The 23,218-nt window shown below is 39.5% G+C and overlaps 1 protein-coding gene across 1 annotated transcript in view; it reads right to left on the reverse strand.

The window, feature by feature from the left end:
• inpp5a (inositol polyphosphate-5-phosphatase A) overlaps positions 1 to 23,218 on the reverse strand; it is a 211,780-nt gene that overhangs the window by 158,735 nt on the left and 29,827 nt on the right. Inside the window, exons 2-4 of the mRNA XM_073920398.1 lie at positions 9,862 to 9,903; positions 3,920 to 4,020; positions 15 to 102 (exon numbers count right to left, since the gene is read on the reverse strand). Coding sequence (XP_073776499.1) covers positions 15 to 102; positions 3,920 to 4,020; positions 9,862 to 9,903 — 231 coding nt within the window. The remainder of the gene's footprint in view (positions 1 to 14; positions 103 to 3,919; positions 4,021 to 9,861; positions 9,904 to 23,218) is intronic.

Consider the following 23,218-nt stretch of genomic DNA (forward strand, 5'->3'; position numbering starts at 1 on the left):
CACACTTGACTCACTGTGAACTGCTCCTGCGATGTGTAGTTCTTGTCCAGGTAAACCCGCACTCGGTTGAAGTCCTTCATAGCGTCGCTGGACAGCAGCTCTCTAAACACACACAAACTTTCGAGTTCAGTGTCATCTTGAAACATTTCTCAACTTAAAGCAGCTGTCCTCAAGTGTGTTCGATGTTTCCTCAAATTCGTGTATGAATATAACATTGTTTAATAATGCAATCTAAACAAATGCTGGATTGTTGTAATCCAACCTTGGGTCAAATATGAACAAACTCAATTGTTGGCTTAAAAAAGCAGGTAACATGCAAACAGCAGCTCAGCTGTGGTGCAGGAAGGGGGTTTGTGTCTTTGATAAACTCCGACAGTTTCACTGAACAGTAAGAATGATGAACGCAGCAGCAGGTGATGCTCTTCAGAAGCAGTTTATGTTGTGCTGGTTGAAAGTCTCTTCACAGTCTAATAGTGCTGATTACAGTAAATGATCTAAATGTGTTTATATGTGTTTTTATATTCTGAGTAAGGCATAAAACTAAAACATGATGTTCATCCAATTAAATAGAGTCGGACCGACATCTCCCATAATTCCGATAAGTAGCCCAAACTGTCTGTCAGCAAATGCAGATTTGAACAACTGTGCAGCCTTCTGTACGCAGCTCCGCTGATCGCCGCCGCGTTCAAGAGAGAGAATCAAAACTTCTTAAAAACTTGAATCAATATTGGAGTTACCTTTGCACGCTGGAGAAAGGATGACACCATGTCTGAAGGGTTTCTCTTAGACAGGTCATGTTCAGTTTTAAAACTGTTTTAGCTTCACGCAAAGCTGATGTAACGTTAGATGTTGTTGTTACAAATGGGTTATATCTGCACAGAAGTGTTGTTCAGCTGCTAAAATCTTCAGGTGAAAGACTGATAAGACTATTTTCTGTTTCATTAGGTCCTTTTACAGCATCGATAATGTAGATTTTAATTAGTTTAACAACAAAACACAAGTAAACACCGCTATTCCGCCTAGTCTCTCCTTATATTTACCATACAACTCTAAATATTTAAGCCAAAGCCCAAGTGAACCATGCCTGAGCCCGATTCAGAGCACTCACACTTCTCAATCGATCCGGGAAACGGGCCTGGGCATGGTTTGGATATAGTGTGAGCAGGCCCTGAAACCCTTTTCATGCAAACCCCTACCTAACCCTAACCCTAACCTAACCCTCTTTCACCACTCAACACTCACACCTAAACAGAGCAGGACACACCCACTTTCCTGACTTCGTGGCCCTTTAACTATTCTTAAATAACTAGTTTGTAAGTAATTCACTGCTTAATTTAGTAATGTAAAATCACTATCATTAACTATTTGCTAGTCCTTAAAAATGACTATTAGGCTGCATTTACACTGCAGATCTTGATGGTCAGTTCTGATTTTGTGACTGTATCTGATTTTTTTGCTGACCTGCTTGCATCTTTAAACAGCACACGGCAAAGGCGCAATGACCAGGGGCCTCATGTACGAAGACTTGCGTGGAAATCTTACTAAAACATTGCGTACGCACAAAGCTGTAAATGTGCGTACGCAGAAAAAAATTCAGATGTATGAAACACTGCGTACGCCGAATCTCACGCATATTCTTTTGTACATCCGAATGAACGTGAAACTGAGCGCAACATGCACGAGCACAAAACCCCTCCCTGCCTCCTCCCCTGTATGAATATGCTAATAACTATGCTAATGGCAAAACCCAACGAAAAAGCAACGGCAAAAGCAAACAAGAGGAGAAACTTTGAACAGAATGTGAACTGGAGGTGCTGCTTTCAGAGGTAGACCGGAGAAAAGCGGTGTTATTTGCAAGTTTGTTCTCCGGAATTAACAACAAAAGAAAACAATAGAGTGGGAGAGTTTAGCTGATGCGGTTAACACAGTTGGGTCTGAACATCGCACTGAGTGAATTAAAAAAGGAAATAGTGTGGTTTATATCTGTAAAATGTTGCTGAACTCTTAGCAGTCTCAGTGGTGCACCTTGTAAGACGCATGTGATCATGTATTGACACGTTCGAGCATAAACTCGGCTCGAATCCAGCGTCTGATGAACTCTTTCCTCTTTTTTCCCCCGCTACATATCAGATTTTGCCCACTATTTATCACGAGAAAGACAAGTAGGAATCATTAATAAGTCTGTGCATCATATTTTATTTGCACATTTATTGAATGGAAATGTTTCTGATTCACGCATGCAAATTCATCTTCAGATGGTGTCTCTATAGCAATGTGTGTGCAGTAGATCGCTCAGATTACATTGGGAAAACAGGCGACCGCTGCAGATTGTGCTTTAATGTTTAGCTGGTTAACTGTATGGTATGGAAACCTTATAAACCTGCTAGATGAACCCGTCTCATACAGCTGCCATTGCAAGGCTCAGACACTTTGTAGAGAGGAATTTAACACAACCGCCTCTAGGAGTCGCCAATGGAAATAAAACAGACACGCACAAAAAATGTGCGTACGCCAGCCATGAAGCTGCCGTGAAGCTGCGCACATCCCCACGTTCAGTTCATTGTTAGTAAATCCAAACGTGAGCGATTCTGAGCGTGAAACCTGGCGTACGCAAAGTTTTTGTGCGTACGCAGCGTTGATACATGAGGCCCCTGGAGAAAGAAAACAGCTGGCGCTGACTGACAGCTGATAATAAGAAGAGAGACAAGAAAATGAATGAATGAATGAATGGTTACATGGTGGATATTAAGCTCTCTCACTCTCTCTTGTTAAAATGCTTAAATACCTGTGCTGCATGACAATATAAGAGCGTTTAGGTCCTCCTGTATGAGATTTAAGGTTTGCGACTCTGCTGAAGTCTGTTCTGAAATGAAAGCATCAGTGTTGACGTCATTTCTGATGCTTTTTAATGATGTGCGACTCGCATTGACAGGTGAAAATCTGATCTACCTGCTTACACTGCAGACACGAGAACACAGATCACATTCATACCGGATACATTTCCACATATGAACCCGAATCTGATCCGAGTAAATCACAATTCATGTGATTTGTTCCTATTTACATGTACATGGACCATACAGCGCAGTGTAAATGCAGCCATAGTGTGTCGTTATTATAAAGTTACCAAATATGTGATTTAAATTTACTGAAAAGACAAAAAAACTATTTGGGTTTTTCCATACCTGACCCAGCCTATGCTGAGGTGTATACAGGGAACAGGGAACGTCCCTGTCGTGGCATGACTGCAGGAGGAGCAGTGATATTACTGATATGAAGAGTAGTGTTCACATTATAGCACTCTTTACATCAGTAAACTGAAGTGTGTGTGTGTGTGTGTGTGTGTGTGTTTCTAATGTGCTTTCTGACTCGTGCTTTGTGTTTGTTCTGAGTAAACAGCATAGGTGTGTATGTGTGTGTGTGTGTGTGTGTGTGTACTATATTGGTTTACTGGTTTGGCTTAACTGCGCTCTCTTATATAGTAAGATTTCAACATGAGCCACTGCTGTTGACATTTCACTACTCATAATTAAAGGTGTGTGTAATTGTATGTATCTGTACATATCCATTCAGTGTCTGTGAGTGTGTGTGTGTGTACTTGTCTGTACATATGTATTCAGCATGTGTGTGTGTGTGTGTTCAGTGTTTGTGTGTGTCCAGGATGTATGTGTGTGAGTGTGTATGTGTGCACTTGCACACATGTGTTCAGTGTGTGTGTACATGCATATGTGTGTTCGTTTAATGTGTGTTCAGTGTATGTGTGTGAGTGTGTGTGTGTGCGTGTGTTCAGTGTGTGTGAGTGTGTTCAGCGTGTATGTGAGTGCATTCAGTGTGCGTGTAAATATTGACTCTGACAGCTTTAATAATGAGCGTATGGAAACACACACACACACACACACGGATGTTGTTGAGGACTCACTTGATGAAGCTGTCCACGTGTGTCATCGACGCCTCGTAGTTTTTCCCTCCGACCTCCTGACAGTGCAGAGCCACGAACTGCGGCCGGTGAGACTGAACCGTCTGAAACACACACACACACACACACACACACACACACACTGAAGATCTGCATCTGACGAACAGTGCATGCATAAACTGGAAATACACTACAACACACACTCTAATAATAATAATAATCATAGGTAGCACAATCGCCTCACAGCACTCAAGTCACTGGTTTGAGTCTCGGCTGGGTCAGTTGGTGTTTCTGTGTGGAGTTTGCATGTTCTCCCCGTGTTGGTGTGGGTTTCCTCCGGGTGCTCCGGTTTCCCCCACAGTCCAAACACATGCGCTATAGGGGAACTGATCAACTACACTGGCCGTAGTGTAACTGAGCCAGCCGGGAGTCCAACCAGCGACCGGGACTCTAACGCTATAATCTGCTTCCTCCAGGCCACAGCAGTGTTCTTGAGTGAGTTAGAGCAGATCTCCACAGCTGCATTACTGCTCAATCAGACTATTACTGCAGTAAAACTATAGATTTCCCATCAGCCGCAGCCCATGATGAGCCTCAGTGAACACACACTAATGAAGAGATCATCCATCCACTCATCATCCTGCAGTCAGCGGTCAATACTCAGACCCGTTTATGACACTTTAAGCTGCTTTTAAAGGTGCCCTATAAAGAAAATCTAAGTATAACTACAGTCGGAGGAATAGCGGAATAATAAGAGATGTACAGCTGAAGACTGAATTATTCGCCCTCCTGTGAATTTTACTTCTCTTTACATATTTCCCAAATGATGCTGAACAGATTCAGGAGTTTTCCACAGTGTTTCCTCTAATATTTATTCTTCTGGAGAAAGTCATTAGTTTTATTTCAGCTAGAAAAAAAGCAGTTTTTAATAGTTTTAAACCCATTTTGGGGTCAATATAATAGCCCCCTTCAGCAATAATTATATAAAGCAATATTGTCAACAGAACAAACCACTGACAAACAAAGACACTGGTCTCTATGGCGTCCTCCATGCAGCAACAAAGAGAAAGAGGTCTATATACCGGAATCAGAGAGTGAGTTTCATGACCCTCTAGGAGTTTCAGACTCTTTCCAGACATTAAGACCTTATTGCCACTTTAGGTTTCAGGCCATAACATTGGGACTTGCATTATGTTTAATAAACACTGGCAGCAAGAAAGCACAAACTAAAGAGTCTTCACTTCTGAAAACTGCTTAGCGTGTAATGTAAAGTGAGCGAGGCCAACTTTGCTTTATATTTCAACAAGAAGTGACGACTTAATTCTCAATACAAGAATTATAATTGTTTATATTTTATATTTTGGCGTAAAAAAAAACTGTTTGATATTTTCTTAAAGTGTTACTTGGGAAATATGTGATGACTGTGTTTACTTTTATGCCTTAATCAAACAGGGCATCATCGTCAACGCATCCGATTCACTTTGAAAGGGAGATGTCAGGCATTGCCGAACTGCATTGTGGATCCGTCGGCGCTGCTTAGAGGCGTTGCTCGCTGCAGAAGTTGGGACTAGCTCAACTTTTCAAGCGCCGACGGAAGTGTCAGCCAATTAGATCGCTGTATGCAAATACACCAGCTAGACAGTGGCCTATTGCTGACTGAATTTCATTGGCTGACGCTGCTATGACGATCGCGTTAGCCCCAACTTCAGATACGCCTTCAGTCAAGCGTTGATGCTGAAGCCCCGTGTGAATGGGGCGTTAGTCATTTAGCAGATGCTTTTGTCCAAAGTGACATACAATAAAGGAAGTATTTAGTGATTCAACAACAAGACCCCCATCATGCACCCGGTGCAATAAAGCGCAAGACGTGTTTGGTGTGATTTATTGCTATTTTCAGCCCAGTGCAACAGTATCTTTCGCATTTTGCGTCACGTTGTTTAAATAGCAAATCCATTTGCTGCACTCTGTGGACTCCTGTGTGTGCTGGTGTATAAAGGAGGTGTGTTAAGGCGCATTGTTGGAGCGTTGCTATGTTGAGGAACTGAAACAGACCAACAGCACCATTGACCAACTAAAAGCTGCTCTAAAGTCCAGCAGAGCACGTTAGTTATGCACCTCTGCAGGTCCAAACGCTGAACACACACAGGATGAACAGCAACACACACATATCTCTACAGATGAAAACAATTAAAGGATTAAAATGATCCAGAAATGATGATTTTCTCCATCAGTATAAACAGCACTGCCTCCATGCCTTCTTCACCTCGGGGCGCTTCTTCAGTTTATTGATGACCATCTGCATCTGTATAATGTGATTATTATCATCAGTATTATTGATTATCTGCAGATTTATAATAAACACAAGTGTAGATGTGTCCAGCTGTGGGGTTTTGGAGACGTCTGCATCAGCATATGGGGATAAGAACAGGACGTGTGTTTGGATATAACTCAGTTTTCTGACCACACTTCATTATTATTGTTCATTTATTCCTTTGCTGGAGATCAGAACTGAATTTAGAAACAGTTTTGAAGCAAATCATTGCGTTTAACAAAGGAGATTAAATATGTGGGCTAATGGATGTGTTCAGTGGAGTGAGTTACCACCGTTTCCTCACTCCACCAAAGTAAAGGAGTAAAGAGTAAGAGTAAAGAGAAAGTAAAGAGGCTGAATGGAGGAGGCTGGTTCTTTATCCTCGCGCTGCAGATGCTCTGATTAACTGTGTTCTTGCTAGTGAAGCGTTCAGTTTTTACACTTACAGAGTCACCATGTAAATAGCAAATGCACCATGGAGCGACGCAACTGACTCTTAAAGGGAATGAGAAACGAGACTCTGATTGGTTTAAATGCTCAAAACACAGCCAGAGCTCATTAAGAGAATCAGCACAGCCCTGTTAGACCATGCACCAGGCACAGAGCGGATTTATCTATCCTTAAAAAAAGCAAAAGCGGTTACGAACACATCCTTAATGCTTTAGACTTTGTGCCTAGATCATTAAAACAGAGCCCGAAAAGGCTGTATTTACTATAATTGTGATCTGAATTATTTACTGTTATAATAACAATAATAATAATGATAATGATAATAATGTCTGTCCACATAAAACTAAACAGTAACAGTGGAATATATCCAAAGTCATATTTTGTTTACTATATTTATAAGGTTAAAAATAAAATGCGAAATAATCAAATCCTTTTCTGAAACATTTAAGCCTATTCAATATATAAAGCCCTTCTGTACACTTTCTAGAACATATGCATTTATAAAAACTGTATCGTGAAAGATTATCCTCATCGTGAAATGAGCTTTTGGTCAACAATAATAGAGTGACGTGAGTGTGTGACCTCTGTGGTGAGGTCAGTAGTTGGAGCAGTAGGTAAATGTGTGTGTCCTCTGCATGTAAATACAGCACAGGACTGACAGCGGGTCAGAGCTCATGGTTTGATTAGTAAATGAGTCCTGCATGAGGAGCATCAGCAGTACAATACCACATCTCAGATAGAAACACAATTACTCATGCTTGAGCGGCTACAGAAACCTACATGACCTATTTGGTAACACTTTACTTGAAGGCGTGTTCATAATACCCCTTTATAATCATGATATGCAATTTAAGCATGCTTGTGACTACTGTCATTAAGTGTCATTCGCTCAGTTATGACATTTTTAATGCAGAGATGACATTGTTATGACAGCTTGACAAATAAAACAAAGCTCGTCACTCTAATTGTAAAATAGTTTAATTGATATTATGAGTATAAGTCTTGTATGCAATAATAAACAGATCTTGTGAAATATGATCTTTAAATGACAGCTTTTATTCTTTCTATTTTTATAACCTATAATTAATTATAATTATGATAAGGTTATATAGGTTAATCACCTTCAACTCTAAGCATTTTTGTTTTGTTGAGGAAAAAAATCCATTTAAATCACATGAGTTACAGTGATCACTAGATGCATGCATATACACTCACCGGCCACTTTATTAGGTACGCCTGTCTAACTGCTCGTTAATGCACATTTCTAATCAGGCAATCACATGGCAGCAGCTCACTGCATTTAGGCATGTAGACATGGTCAAGACGATCTGCTGCAGTTCAAAGTGAGCATCATGCCTTGTTGATGAGGCCAGAGGTCAGAGGAGAATGGCCAGACTGGTTCCAGCTGATAGAAAGGCAACAGTAACTCAAATAAGCACTCGTTACAACCGAGCTCTGCAGAAGAGCATCTCTGAACACACAACACGGCCAACCTTGAGGTGGATGGGCTACAGCAGCAGAAGAGCACACCGGGTGCCGCTCCTGTCAGCTAAGAACAGGAAACTGAGGCTACAATTTACACAGACTCACCAAAACTGGACAATAGAAGATTGGAGAAACGTTGCTGCTCTGATGAGTCTCCATTTCTGCTGACACATTCGGATGCTCGGCTCACAATTTGGCCTCAACAACATGAAAGCATGGATCATCCTGCCTTGTATCAGCGGTTCAGGCTGGTGGTGGTGGTGTAATGGTGTGGGGGGGATTTTCTTTGGGTCCATTAGTACCAATTGAGCATCAACGCCACAGCCTACCTGAGTATTGCTGCTGACCATGTCCATCCCTTTATGAGCACAGTGTCTCCATCTTCTGATGGCTACTTCCAGCAGGATAACGCAGCATGTCATAAAAACCATTATTATTTTTTTCATTGGAAAGTTATTGGCCTATTTCTAACTGCTCTAACTGTATGTTCATCATTTAATTCATTCATTCTTCTTTTTGGCTTAGTCACTTTATTAATCCAGGGTCGCCACAGCGGAATGAACCGCCAACTGCTTCAACTCAACACTAGGAAACACCCAATCACTCTTGCATTCACACTCATACACTATGGCCAATTAAGTTCAGTTGATCAGTTCCCCTATAGTGCATGTGTTTGGACTGTGGGGGAAACCGGAGCACCCGGAGGAAACCCACTCGAACGCAGGGAGAACATGCAAACTCCACACAGAAACACCAACTGACCCAGGTGGGGCTCGCATCAGTGATCATCTTGCTGTGAGGAGATCGCACCACCGTGACGTCCCGTTCATCATTTTATTTAATTGAACTCAAATAAAACAACATATTGGTTTATTTTCCATTTCTTTATTATTTATATTTAAAAGGAAAGCATGTGAAACCAATAACAGAGTAGCGGAGGAAAGTAAAACTACTGATATGTTTTCCTGCGGGCTTTTATGTGCAGGAGCAGGACTAAACCTAAACGCTGCGGCTGGGAGAAAATGATTTTTGCAGGAGCAGGACTGATAAATCTGGGTTGTTGCTAGGTCGGATATGGCTGCGGCTGGAAGTTATCGAGAATTATTTATAAAATTTACCATTTTTTGTATTTTTATTAACGTCCACCCCCACCCCAACCCTCAAAATAACATAAAAACAGTAGCTGTACCAGTTATTATTTATGCTATCCATTAAATTACCCAATAAATTACATTTTTAATGGCTACCCCCACCCCAACCCTAAACCCAACCGTCACAGACCTGTTAAAATATTCATTACTGCTATACAGTGTCATAGAAAATGCTGCTATATTACTGTGCATATCGCACTTCCGGCCGGCCGCATATCTGATCTAGACTCTACCGTAAATCTGTCTGAAGCAGGTCTCTACTTTCAGTAAACGGTTTCTGGTAAGACTTTATTCTGATGGTCTCTATGGCACATTTTGTTGACTTCTCAATAGAGTATCAGTAGACTGTCTGCTTAATATCTGCTGATTCTGCTCCTTCAACAGACATTTGACTAGAGAAAACTTGGCAGGTACATGTCAACTTACACTAACTCCAACCCTAACAGTCTGCTTATAATCTAATGAGAATGAGTTGGTGTGTAGACGCAGTGTAACTCAATTCAACAAAGCGCATTAAAGGGACCATCAAAATAAACCAAGCTTCTTACCTGACAGAACTCGCGCAGCCACGTCTTCTGCAGGTTCTCCGGCTGCAAGAGAAAGAGGAGAGATGATCAATACATATTCAGTAAATCCATATTCATGCATATTCATGAGCAAGAGAAAGGAGGCGGAGTTTAGACGTTACAGAATACTGTCAGGAAAGCCCACAGATCTGTGTCTATAGCAGGATCATCACAGTGAACAAGTCAGCAGCACTTACACTAAAACACAATCCTGCATCCATTTCAGATAGCATTTCCCATTTTAATATAGACACAACAAACATACATAATCATTATAGAAATATCATGTTGAACACTTTTAATTAATAAACAGGTTTATAACAATAAACAGGCATCAACCACAATTTAACACACATGATATAAGACAAATATACCATGATTTACTTTTGATCAAAACTCAACAGTTGTTGAAGGATTGACATTTAGAAACAATCCCTTTAAAGATTCTCCAGATAAACAACATTAATAATAGTGCACTGCAACAGTGTGTGTGTGGACAGTGAGCATGCTAATAATGACAGAGAATGTCTGAATACACGACAAAACTAAACTGAGGGAAAACTCCAGAAACACACATGAAGATCTCATCAGATCTGGGCTGAACATGAAGTTTGTCCAATTCACACACACACACACACACACACACACACACACACACACACACACACACACACACACACACACACACACACACACACTACCCACAGCACAAGACTATATAAGGACACACACACTGAACCCTGACATTACAGAGACAGAGGGAATACACCACATGCTAAATATGGCCTGTACACACACGCATGCACGCACACACACACACACAAACACACACACACACACACACACACACACACATGCATATAGACACACAGACACATGCACACACAAAGACACAAAGCCACACACACACACACACACACACACACACACACACACACAGAGAGAGAGAAATACATGCTCACACACTAAGATGCATGCATATAGACACACACAAAGACACATGCATACACACACACACACACACACACAGAAATACACGCTCACACACTCAGATGCATGCATATAGACACACAAAGACACATGCATATATACACACACACACACACACACGCATACAGACACACAGATTCATGCATACACAAACACACATGCATATACAGACACACACACACAGATACATGTACAGTGTATACAGTGTACAGTGTACAGACTCTTTCTCTCACACACATACACACTTGCACACACACACACGCACACACACAATAATTTTACAATATGCAATATTTCAAAAATACACATATTCCGGCTAAACTGTAAAAACCTAGTCTTTCTCCAGATAATAAATATAAAAGGAAAGACATTATCAAAATCATTACATTTTAAAGGAGGCCGAATAACACGCTCTTCAACTGAGTTATCATAATATAAAGCAATCAAATAAAGTGAGTTTGATCAGTTCATCAGCATTAATCTGCTCACCCATCAGATGTTAACTGATCTTAATATACACCCCTCATGCTCTTCATTAAGCATTAGTAATCTGCTTTAGCTGGACCTCCAGAAACACATCAGTAAAGTAGGCCTGTCCTCCTCTGGAGCTCAGCCTGAAACACCTCCTCCTCCCTCAGCTGATCAAAAGTTAATTAGCAGTTAATTGGAGCGGGATCTCCAGCGGAGGGCTGATATAAATACCCGCTCGCTCCGGCCTGGTTTATTTCTCCTCCAGGACAGAATCAGCCTGAGAAAAGCCTTTAAAAGGACCGCAGAAAACAACAGGTACTTCAGCTGCTTTTAGAGACTTCTGGAAAAATCATGCTGCTATTTCCATCCCGCTGCCCTTTATGTGTTCATCCGCCTGATCATCCGCCTAAGCTGTGTTTACTGGGCTGATTATGGACATGGAAAACACACTCAAAGAATGCAGGAGTCTTTAACCCCTGAACTGCTGCCTCCACTTTCTCAACTCAATTCATCTTTATTTCTGCTGCGCCTCTATAATGCAGATCGTGTCAGCTTAACATAGATCACTAAGCAGCTTAACATAGATCTAGTCCAGTTTAAGGGATTAATCCAGTTTGAATGATTACCAAACTTCAAAGCTTTGGTGCATATATTTACGATTAACAAGAGGTAAGAGTTCAGACGGTTCAGAAGGCCCCATTTACACTAATACATTTTAGTTTTAAAACAGTGTTTTAGAATGAAAATGATCCACGTCCACCCAGCGTTTCTGAAAAACTCTCCATCCATACTACATCGCCGTAAACACACACACACACACACTGGCATGTACTGCAGCGTATGGATGTCTAAGCTCCAGGCAGTTATCTACCCAGGTGAGAGCTGTGCTCGTCGGACTGGTCATCAAGGTTTTTCCACTGGATCTAATTAGGGATGTCCCGATTGATATTGATATCGGAAATAGGTCCAATATCAGCCCAAAAACTATATCGGACTGCATTAAAAATCTCTGATATAAGCAGTCTGATGCTCTAAATTCCGTTACAGCTATTCTATCCAGCAGTGTCCAGCGCCAGCGTGCAAAGCCCATGTGATCACAACACTGCTTGCTAGCAAAGTCTCTTTAAGATTTAACATGCTCTTCAGAAGCTGTTTTTGGAGGACACAAGCAGACATTAGCCCCTTTCACACAGTGATACCGGTAAATATCTGGAAAATTTCCGGAACGACTTTACCGGTATATTCAAAAAAAGCGCTGTTCACACAGGCGAGGACGTTACGGAAATTTTCCGGAAAAGAGCATTCACACATCCATTCCAAAATACCGGTAAATTCTGACATCATTCACCACAAATCAGCTTTAAACGGCTGCGCTTGTGTTTGTAAACATTTGACTACGTCACAAACTCTGTGGATGATCAATATTGTGAACAACTTTCGCAGGATCACTTTCGCATGTCGAGATGTTCATAAAATGTGCGTGTGCAGGCGCTCACAGGCTGTTTCACAGGCACACGCAAAGCTTGAAGGTAAACAAACAACGGCTTATCATAAGCATCTCATCGATGATTATTTACACAGTTGGCATTAAGAAGAACATATAAACGTGATCTGACTAACTTCTAGCAGCTAAATGTGTCTGGAAAAATATTCAAAGGCTTTTATTCTCACAAACCGCGCGGACGTAAATGCGTCTGACTGTTGTGATTGGCTAAAGCAGACGTCTCACGTCAGCACGTTCTAGACGTGCACGCGCTTATTACGGCAATCTTCCTTCTGCATTCACACAGCGCAGCATTCCGGCAAATTGTCGGTAATGTTACAACTTCTCTTTCCGGAAAATAGCCAGAACGAATTTACCGGTATTTTCAAAAAGGTAGTTTGTTGTACAGTTGGCGGTTCACTTCTGTTTTTTGGTACAATTGCATTTATACCAGAAGTGAACCAGACTAGAGTTTGCGTGATGTGGACTCGGGTATGGTTCATGGGTGCGCACCCGAGTTAAGAAGACACGTTCACACTAGCTAAACATACCATACTCTGACGTCAAACAAACCCAGGTGTGGACCAAAACCGTGTCAAAGCACCCATAAAGTTTTATTTGAAAATTAAAAGTACATGTAAATAAAATAAAATATTAAAAAGGGCCGACACGGTGGCTCAGGTTCAACACTGTGGCCTCACAGCAAGAAGGTCTCTGGTTTGAGTCTCGGCTGGGTCAGTTGGTGTTTCTGTGTGGAGTTTGCATGTTCTCCCCGTGTTGGCGTGGGTTTCCTCCAGGTGCTCCGGTTTCCCCCACAGTCCAAACACATGCGCTATAGGGGAACTGATCAACTACATTTTAGGCAAAGCAAGGCAAAATAAAAAATAAAGAAGATAATTTTTATTATTTGTTTTTATTCTCTTACACGTGTCTTTTTTATTCCTGATTATGTAAAGCAATTTGAATTGCCACTGTGTACGAAATGTGCTATATAAATAAACTTTCCTGTGCCTAAATTGGCCATAGTGTATGCATGTTTCCCAGTACTGTGTTGCAGCTGGAAGGGAATCAGCTGTGTAAAACAAAAGCTGGAATAGTTGGAGGTTAATTGCACCGTGGCAATTCCTGATTAATAAAGGGACTAAGCTGAAGGAAATTGAATAAATAAATTAATGAAAAAAAAAGATATATATACATTGTACATATATAAATATGTATATATATATATATATATATATATATATATATATATATATATATATATATATATATATATATATATACAAATATATATAAAATGGTGTTTAAAAAATTAAAAACTGCTTTTATTCTAGCCGAAATAAAACAAATAAGACTTTCTCCAGAAGAAAAAAAATATTATCAGACATACTGTGAACATTTCCTGAATCTGTTATCATCATTTGGGTATTGGAAAAAGAAAAAAAAAATTAAGGGGGGCAAATAATTCTGACTTTAGCTGTGTGTATATATATATATATATATATATATATATATATATATATATATATATATATATATAAAAAAATATAAAAAATTTGAATTATATTACACAATAATAAAACAAACATATATGACAAAAGTCTTTCTACAAAGATACCAAGTGAGGTAAAAATAATGTACGTTTCCTTTGTCACTGCACACAAATTGTTCACTATTCAGTACTGCTAATAGACCACAGTTATGATGACGATGATGGAGTATTATAATTGGGCTGCTTTATTAATGAGCTGAGAGTATTAATTTGAGCGTACAGTACAGATGATCAGATACGGCTGTCAGACTCTGAAGATTAAAAACTGACACCAAAAACCAGGACAGAGAATCTACAGAGAGAAGCTGATGCTAAAAATACTGAGAGAACAAAACCTCCACAAACACACTGACGAAACACTCAAATATAATCATGACCAAAAACTAAAGACTGAATTGACCTCAAACTAAACTTCAATGACATTCAGCCCTAAACAGAATCAGACAAATATCCATTATTAAAACTATTAAAAGAAAACTTATTCTTTCTAAATATCGCCTCAGTGATCTGGAAATAGAAAAGACAGACATCAAAAAACTGACACAAATCAAATAGAGGATGTGTATTTCTGCCCCAAATACACAACTATAGAGAAATACTGTTCAGCCCATTTAAAACCTAAAATCAGGGGTGTCCAAACTCGGTCCTGCGGGCTGGTGTCCTGCATAGTTCAGCTCCAACTTCCTTCAACACACCTGCCTGGAAGTTTCCAGTAGACAGAGTTTAATTAGCTGGTTCAGGTGTGTTTGATCAGGGTTTTAAAGACACCAGCCCATTAGGACAGAGTTTGGGCACACCTAAACTAGATTATTCTGGAAAAACTCAATATTTTATGATCATCTAGTGCAGGGGTGTCCAAACTCTGTTCTGGAGAGCGAGTGTCCTGCTGAGTTTAGCTCCATCTTGCTTCAACACACCTGCCTGCAAGTTTCTAGTATGTCTAGTAAAAGCTTGATTAGCATGTTCAGGTGTGCTTGATTAGATTTGGAGATAAATTCTCTAGGACACCGGCCCTCCAGGACTGCGTTTGGACACCCCTGATGTAGAAAATGCTTTTTGATTTAAGGAATCTCTGCTCCTCATCTTCAGGACTGACTGAGAACTTTCCGGAAATCCTCCATTGATGGAAAAACACACATGCAAAACACAAATAAGACACGCGTGTTTCCATCAGATTAAACAAAGCCAGCAAACACAGAAGAGCAGCAGACGAAACACACACACAGAGCAGAAACACACCTTAGTCACACTCAACAATATACACATTAATTAATTAACCTAATTAATAGAGGTGTGACCCTACAATTGATTGGGTTCAATTCAATATTGAATTGAACCCTCGGTGCATCACGGTGCACTGACGAAGCTTTTCATCCACAATTAGATTTTTTTCTTCACAACAAGAATTCCTGAATTAAATTTTGCTTAATATATTTACATTTATACAGTATATCATTTGTAATATGACTTTGTCCTTTAATACAGCAGTCAGACATATGAACTGTACCTTTAATTTGACCTGCTCAAAGAGTGTTTCACACAAAACTTAAGAACATGCACAGAACAATACAAGCATTTATAGCAAATACACTAATGTAAATATTATCCCACTTGCCTTTTGAGCGGTGTCAAGTGAGTTCTTACGTCTTACAACAGAAAGGGCACTGAAGAGTGACGCAGACACTGAAGAATGCGCGGTAACAGTCTATATGCGCATAATAACACACATTGTGCAGCTATCACAGCTGATCCATGATAGACGCCGTGGAGAAAACTCGCTCTACAGACACATTCATTTAGTCATTTTAGAGCTTCAGGAGGATGCAATAGTGTTTGGCAGAATTAAGAGCACAAAAGAGTTAAACACACACACACACACACACACACACACACTTCTGTTCCTGAGCATCAGTGATGTTCACATGATCATTACACTGAAGAGAATCTCACAAAGACACTTTGAGCGTCTCGCAGATGCAGATCTGTAGAACAGAGTGTGTATTCAACACCACAGAAAACATGAGGACTACACAGAACAGATCAGCTGTGTGATTAATCGACCACAGGACAATCATGAGATTAACAACAACAACAACAACATCATCATCATCATTATCTTCGGAGCAGGCTGAAGTTGTGGTTCTGTCATATTCTAGGATCTTGGCAAGACTTGAGTCAGTGTTTGGTCATGCTGATGCTGCAGGCTGATGGCCTTGTTCTGTTCAGTGCAGGACGCCATAGGAAATGAAATAAAACTAGAATAAAATTGTGGAATGAAAATAAAATTAAAAAAAAAATATATATATATATATATATATATATATATATATATATATATATATATATATATATATATATATATATATATATATATAAAAATTCAGGAGTGTTCCTGATGTTTCATCTCCAGCAGAACGAGAAAATACACAGACTGAAATCTGCACACCACTGGAGGAGTCACTGATAACACTGCAACACACACACACACACAGCTGAACTATTCACTCACACACAAACCATATTCACTCACACACACACACACACACCTGAACCGTATTTACTTACACACACACACACACACACACTCTCTTACTCTCTTTCACACACACACACACACACACCTGAACTGTACATTCTTCCTCTCACACACACACACACACTTGATTCATATTCACTCGCATATACACACACTGAAATGTTCTCTCACACACACACACACACACACACACACACACACACACACACAGCTGAACCATATTCATGCACAAACTCTCACATATATAAATGCTCACACACAGCTTAATTATTATTCACTCACTAAAACACACACACACACACTCTCTCTCTCTCTCATATACACATAGTCTCTCACACACAGCTGAATTAATAATACAGATAACCATAACTGTACTCGCATACATACACACACTCTTTTGCAGACACACAGACACATTCTACAACACTCACAAACACACTCACACACACTATATCTGATCTCTCAAACAGGTTACTGATACACACAGACTTAATCTTTTTAAAAGAGGTCTATAAGGATTCCTGATGTCAAGAATGCAAAGGGGTTCTTTCTTAAAGGATGGCTGTACACACACACACACACACACACAGTATCAGAAACACAACTCAAGCAAAAGAGCCATTTAAAGTCGAGCGGTCAGACAAACAAACACTCATCTGACCGCAGTCTTTCTGGACAGAAGAACAGCAGAAGTGCCTGAAAATAGAGGTGTGTGTGTGTGTGTGTGGTGGAAAATCTCCTACTGAGACGCTACACTGCAGTGATTGTCCAGTTATGGCCACAGTGAGTGAAGGAGCAAGCAGATCTCCCAGAGGACCTGCACTGATGCATTCTGGGAGAAAAAACACTGAAGACCAAAATACACATTTCATATACTTACTCACACACACACACACACACACACACACTGAAATACATTCACTAGCATATATACACACAAATACTTAATAACATGCACACACACACACACACACACACTTACATAAACACCCATTTATTAAACTTAAATTCACGCTCACACACACACACACACACACACACACACACACACACACACACACACACACACACACACACACACACACACACACACACACACACAAACAAATATACATGCACCCACTGAAATACATTCACTAGCATACACGCACACACACACACCCGCATACACTTATATTAACACCCACTCATTCAACTTAATTTCACACACTCACTCACAAACGCACACGTACACACTCAGACACACAAACACTATTGACAGTGTGAATGGATTATGATTTTAGCATGCGAGTTCAGATGTTCTGGTTCAGTATGACAGCTGAACCCGCTGTAACAACTCTCACACACACACACACAAAATAGAGCATCGCTGAACAGATGACCTTTGACCCGTCTGACCTCTGATCCCCAGCAGAGCAGGTGAGGAGAATCACATACACACACACACACACACACACACACACACGTCCACACTCAGAAGAAAGGAGTGTAAAAGCAGGCCAGACTGATTATTCACAAGCCGGAGAGAAATAAAGCAGGCCAAGCAGCATTTACATTAGAAGCTGCTCTAGTTTTACACACAGACCCAAAACACTCAGACACGTCAAGAAACAGAAACACATTCCTCACACGGAGAACAAACTACAGGTCAAAACCTTCAGCTGATTAAACTGAACCACTTTACACTGTTCTCCAGCATCATAACTGAAGATACACACACACACACACACACACACACACACACACACTCCAGAATTGCGGCTGCATTTTCTCCATTCGTGCTCCTTTACTTGTGAATGAAATACTACACGGGGAACATTTGATTCTGCTACTGTTGTTTAACTCATTGTTAAAATTTCTAAACCATAACAGAGTTGATGATGAAGTCAACGATAACAGATTTGACAATAGCATTCAAAAATAAAGGTTTACAGTAAAGTTAACGATAACAGTCGATGATAAAAGATTGGACAATAAAAATTTGACACTAACAGAGTTGACGATAGTCAACGATAATAGATCGACTATAACATTTAACAATAAAAAGTTGTTGATAAAAGATTTGATGACAACATTCAATGATAAAGTTGATAAGAGTTCACGATAACATTCAACAATAAATTTTACGATAACAGACAACGATAACAGAGTTGACGATAACATTCAACAATAAATTTTACGATAACAGACAACGATAACAGAGTTAACGATAACATTAAACATTAAATTTGATGATAACAGTGTTGACTTTAACAAAGTTGAGATAACAGAGTTGATGATAAAGTTAGAGATGACATATTTGATGAAAACATTTGACGATAAAGTCAACGAATACAGACTGACCATGACATTGAACAATTGCAAATTTGTTAATTAAAGAGTTGACGACATCCAATGATAAAGTTGATAACAGAGTTGACTGTAACAGAGTTGACGATAATAAGAGTTGGCGATAACAGAATTGACAATAGATTTAATAACAACATTCGATAATAACAGAATACACAGTAACAGGGTTAACAATAACAGGACTGACGATAAAAAGTTGACGATAACAGATTTGGAGATCACATTTGACAATAACAGAGTCAACGACAACAAAGTCAACAATAATAGTCAACTATAACAGTCAAAAATAAAAGTTGATGATAACAGTCAACGATAATAGAGTGAACTAACATGACAAAGTTGATAACAGAGTTGACTATAACATTCACTGATAAAGTTGATAAAGTTGACAGTAAATCAATAATAACAGTTGATCATAACAGTTGACAGAAACAGGGTCGGCAATAACAGGGTGGACGGTAAAACGTTGACAATAACAGAGTTGAAAATGACAAATTTGACAATAAGTCAACAATAATAATCACCTTTAACACTCAATGATGACAAAGTTGATGATAACAGAGTTGACAGTAACAGTCACCAATAACAGTCAGCGATAACATCCAATGATTTAATGAAGTTGACATTTTCCACTATTTTATGCTTTAGCTCAAGTTGCTAAAAATTAAACCAGACGCTACATAACATGTCTAAAACACAACTCTGTGCATTTTCATCATATTATTGTTTTTTAAAAGGGAAAGAGAAAGTCACAGTAGCACATTTTAAGTTAACAAGTTCATCTACTATTGGAGTCTAGAAGTGTGTTTACAAGACTAAATGTCCCTAAATACACATATAGACATTATTTTAGGGATAACTGGATATCATTTGTGTAGTTTCTCAAAGCTGCTTTCATTAAAGTTTATGTCTTTGAAGAATAACAGAAGAGTTATCTTGGAGATGCTCGTCTAGAATGAGCCCTGTATTTCTGCTGAATGCAGAATCAAACACTCCATGTGTCTCACAGCAAACGCAAACAGGAAACACTTACAAAGCCGGAGAAACGTCACACCCTCAGAGCGGCTCTGGACTTCCTGTCCGGCCTGATAGAAAAGCCTGCATCACAACCAGATCTTAAGACTGAACTAAAGACACAAACACATGAAGAAACGACTCTCTGGAGCAGAAGAACCAACTGATAAAAGACTCACTCATCCTGAATCACTTACTGAATCACTGAATAAATTAGGGCTGCACAATAACTCTCTAAAGCATCGATATTGCAATCTGGTCATTCGCGATAGTCACATTGCAAGATATGGGATTATTATAATCATCAGAATATAATTTATCAACTGCATGTGAGGGTATAAGAATATTGAAAGGATTCAGGCATATAAAAGTATATCGTTTGTAACTTTAATCAAGGCTTATTTCATTGAATCATGTATACAACGAAGACTGCAGTTATATTTTACATTTGATCATTCAATTACGGTCTCTGAATGCTGTTAGACTTCTCAGAAAACAACAAGAAACTGATTTTTTTTTTCTTTATTGCATCACAGTGTTACATTTCTCTAATATCCTGCAGCCCTAGAATGAATCAAAATGAACAACTGTCACTGTATTACTCAAAGCTCATCAGATTGAGTCAAAACAAACAATACTACATTAAAAAACACAAGCAGGTTTATATGTGCCATTCAAAGCGGTTTTGTGATGTAGTTTACATCACACTGGGTCAAAAGTGCACTGTTAAAAGTAAAAACCACATTTTCTCACAGTCAGAAACTGAAAAGAACTATTCTATGATCAGGCCTGCCACAATCATCAATATACAGACTAGCACAACACATGGACATGACCTCAATCGTTCTTGGCAATGCAATATATATCGCCTATACTTTAAAAAAAACAATTCCAGCAACATTTCAGCTGATTGTGCAACATCTCTATCTCTGTTGGAGGTGCCCGTATGGTTAAAAATAGTATAGTATTTACTGTAAATGACTATAGTATAATTTTCATGTGGGTGTCTGACAGCTGAAAGTAGATCTGGCCGCAGATATCGCAGCCTCTGTTACTTTTTACCTTGCACTTTGTGTTACCATTTATTTATGCGTTTTCACATTCTGATTCCAATGCCCACCATTCCTAATTATTACAGGGCTCAACAATAAGAACTGCCCGGTGACCCGGGGCCAGCGTGAAAGACGCTCGAGACAGTAGACAGGATTGTTAATGGCCCCTATCAGCCAGTAACGATGAGCTCGCTATTTTTTTTTCTTAACCTGGTAAGCACCAGTACAGTAAAAAGATGGCGGCAACATCAAACTATGAGGCTAAAAGAAAGTACCTGTTTCTGAAGTCTTGGAAGCAGACAATTACATGGGTACAAAATTAAGAATCTGGAGGAAAAATAGAAAAAAAAAAAGTTTGGCTATCCATTTTTATAAAAATAATTTAGAATTGCAATAAAACACCAGCATATTTTCTATACTGCTCTTTCGTTTGCATAGAATCTTGAATTTTGCTCATTATACTTTATTAACATTTTTAAAATGTTTAAATTCTAGATTCAAAGACATTATTTTGCTACATTATTTCAAATATGTGGCTGAGAAATAGCTATTAACTTTTTTTTTTTTGGTGGGGCCAGTGAAAACTTAGGCAGGGTAAGTAAAAACCTCAACCACTGGCCCGATCGGCCCAGTAGAAAAATCTTTAGCGTTGATCCCGGTTATTAACTTGTCAAAATGAATAGAATTTTGGTATCAGGATCAGATCGGTTACAGAAAAATGGGATTGGTGCATCCTTAAAATTGTATATCCTTAAGAATTAAATATGATGTGTTCTTGGAGAGTGTACTTGCATTGTGACGATATTATATTGTCATTCAGGCATTATATAGTGAGTGGCATAAAACGACAATAATATGGTTTATCACAATGTATTTTGGTGCAATATATCCAACAACAAAAGATAGATATTGTGCCAGCCCTACTCAAAGTAAAAACATAATTTATTTTAAAAATAATGTGCTTAACTGTGGTTAATATAATAAATGAGGTTAATATAACTGCTGGTTATTATAATCCCAACTTGACATTGCAGATCCTGCGATGTGAATATTGATGCTGAAACCATGTCTTGTGCAGCTTAATCCCTGATATCAATAATTTAGCATGTTGACTATCACAACATATTGATTTATTGCACATTTCTATATTTAAAAATGACAAAAACGTGACTTATACTCTGTGGAGAAAAAAAAAGTATATTATTTATAAATAATGATGGTAAATGAGTTAATAGAGCGGAAGCAGAACTGTTGAATTTCTTTGGTCTTTCCTCTGACACTCTATACACACACAGACACTCTATACACACACAGACACACACACACACACACACACAGACACACACACACAGACACGCACACACAGACACGCACACACAGACACGCACACACAGGCACGCATACACAGGCACGCACACACAGACATGCACACACAGACACGCACACACAGACACGCACACACAGACACGCACACACAGACACGCACACACAGACATGCACAAACAGACACACACACACAGACACACACACACACAGACACACACACACACAGACACACACACACACAGACACACAGACACACACACACACAGACACACAGACACACACACACACAGACACACACACACACAGACACACACACACACACACACACACACAGATCCTCCTCTCTCTTATCTCTTTCCTGTTTGCACTCAAGCAGGACAAACATGGAAAACATTTCACAGTCCGTCACGTTTGCAGCATGAGCCGATACAGATATAACTTCAGTTTTCCTGCTGCAGACAATGAAGAACGGATGAGGAAACTCAGCGTCAGTTATCAGATCCTGAATACTCCTGATGCTCAGTCAAACCAATACTGGAGCCTTCAGTTCGGTTTCCATCTTCATT

This window comes from Danio rerio, chromosome 13, assembly GCF_049306965.1.
Source record: "Danio rerio strain Tuebingen ecotype United States chromosome 13, GRCz12tu, whole genome shotgun sequence".
NCBI lineage: Eukaryota > Metazoa > Chordata > Actinopteri > Cypriniformes > Danionidae > Danio > Danio rerio.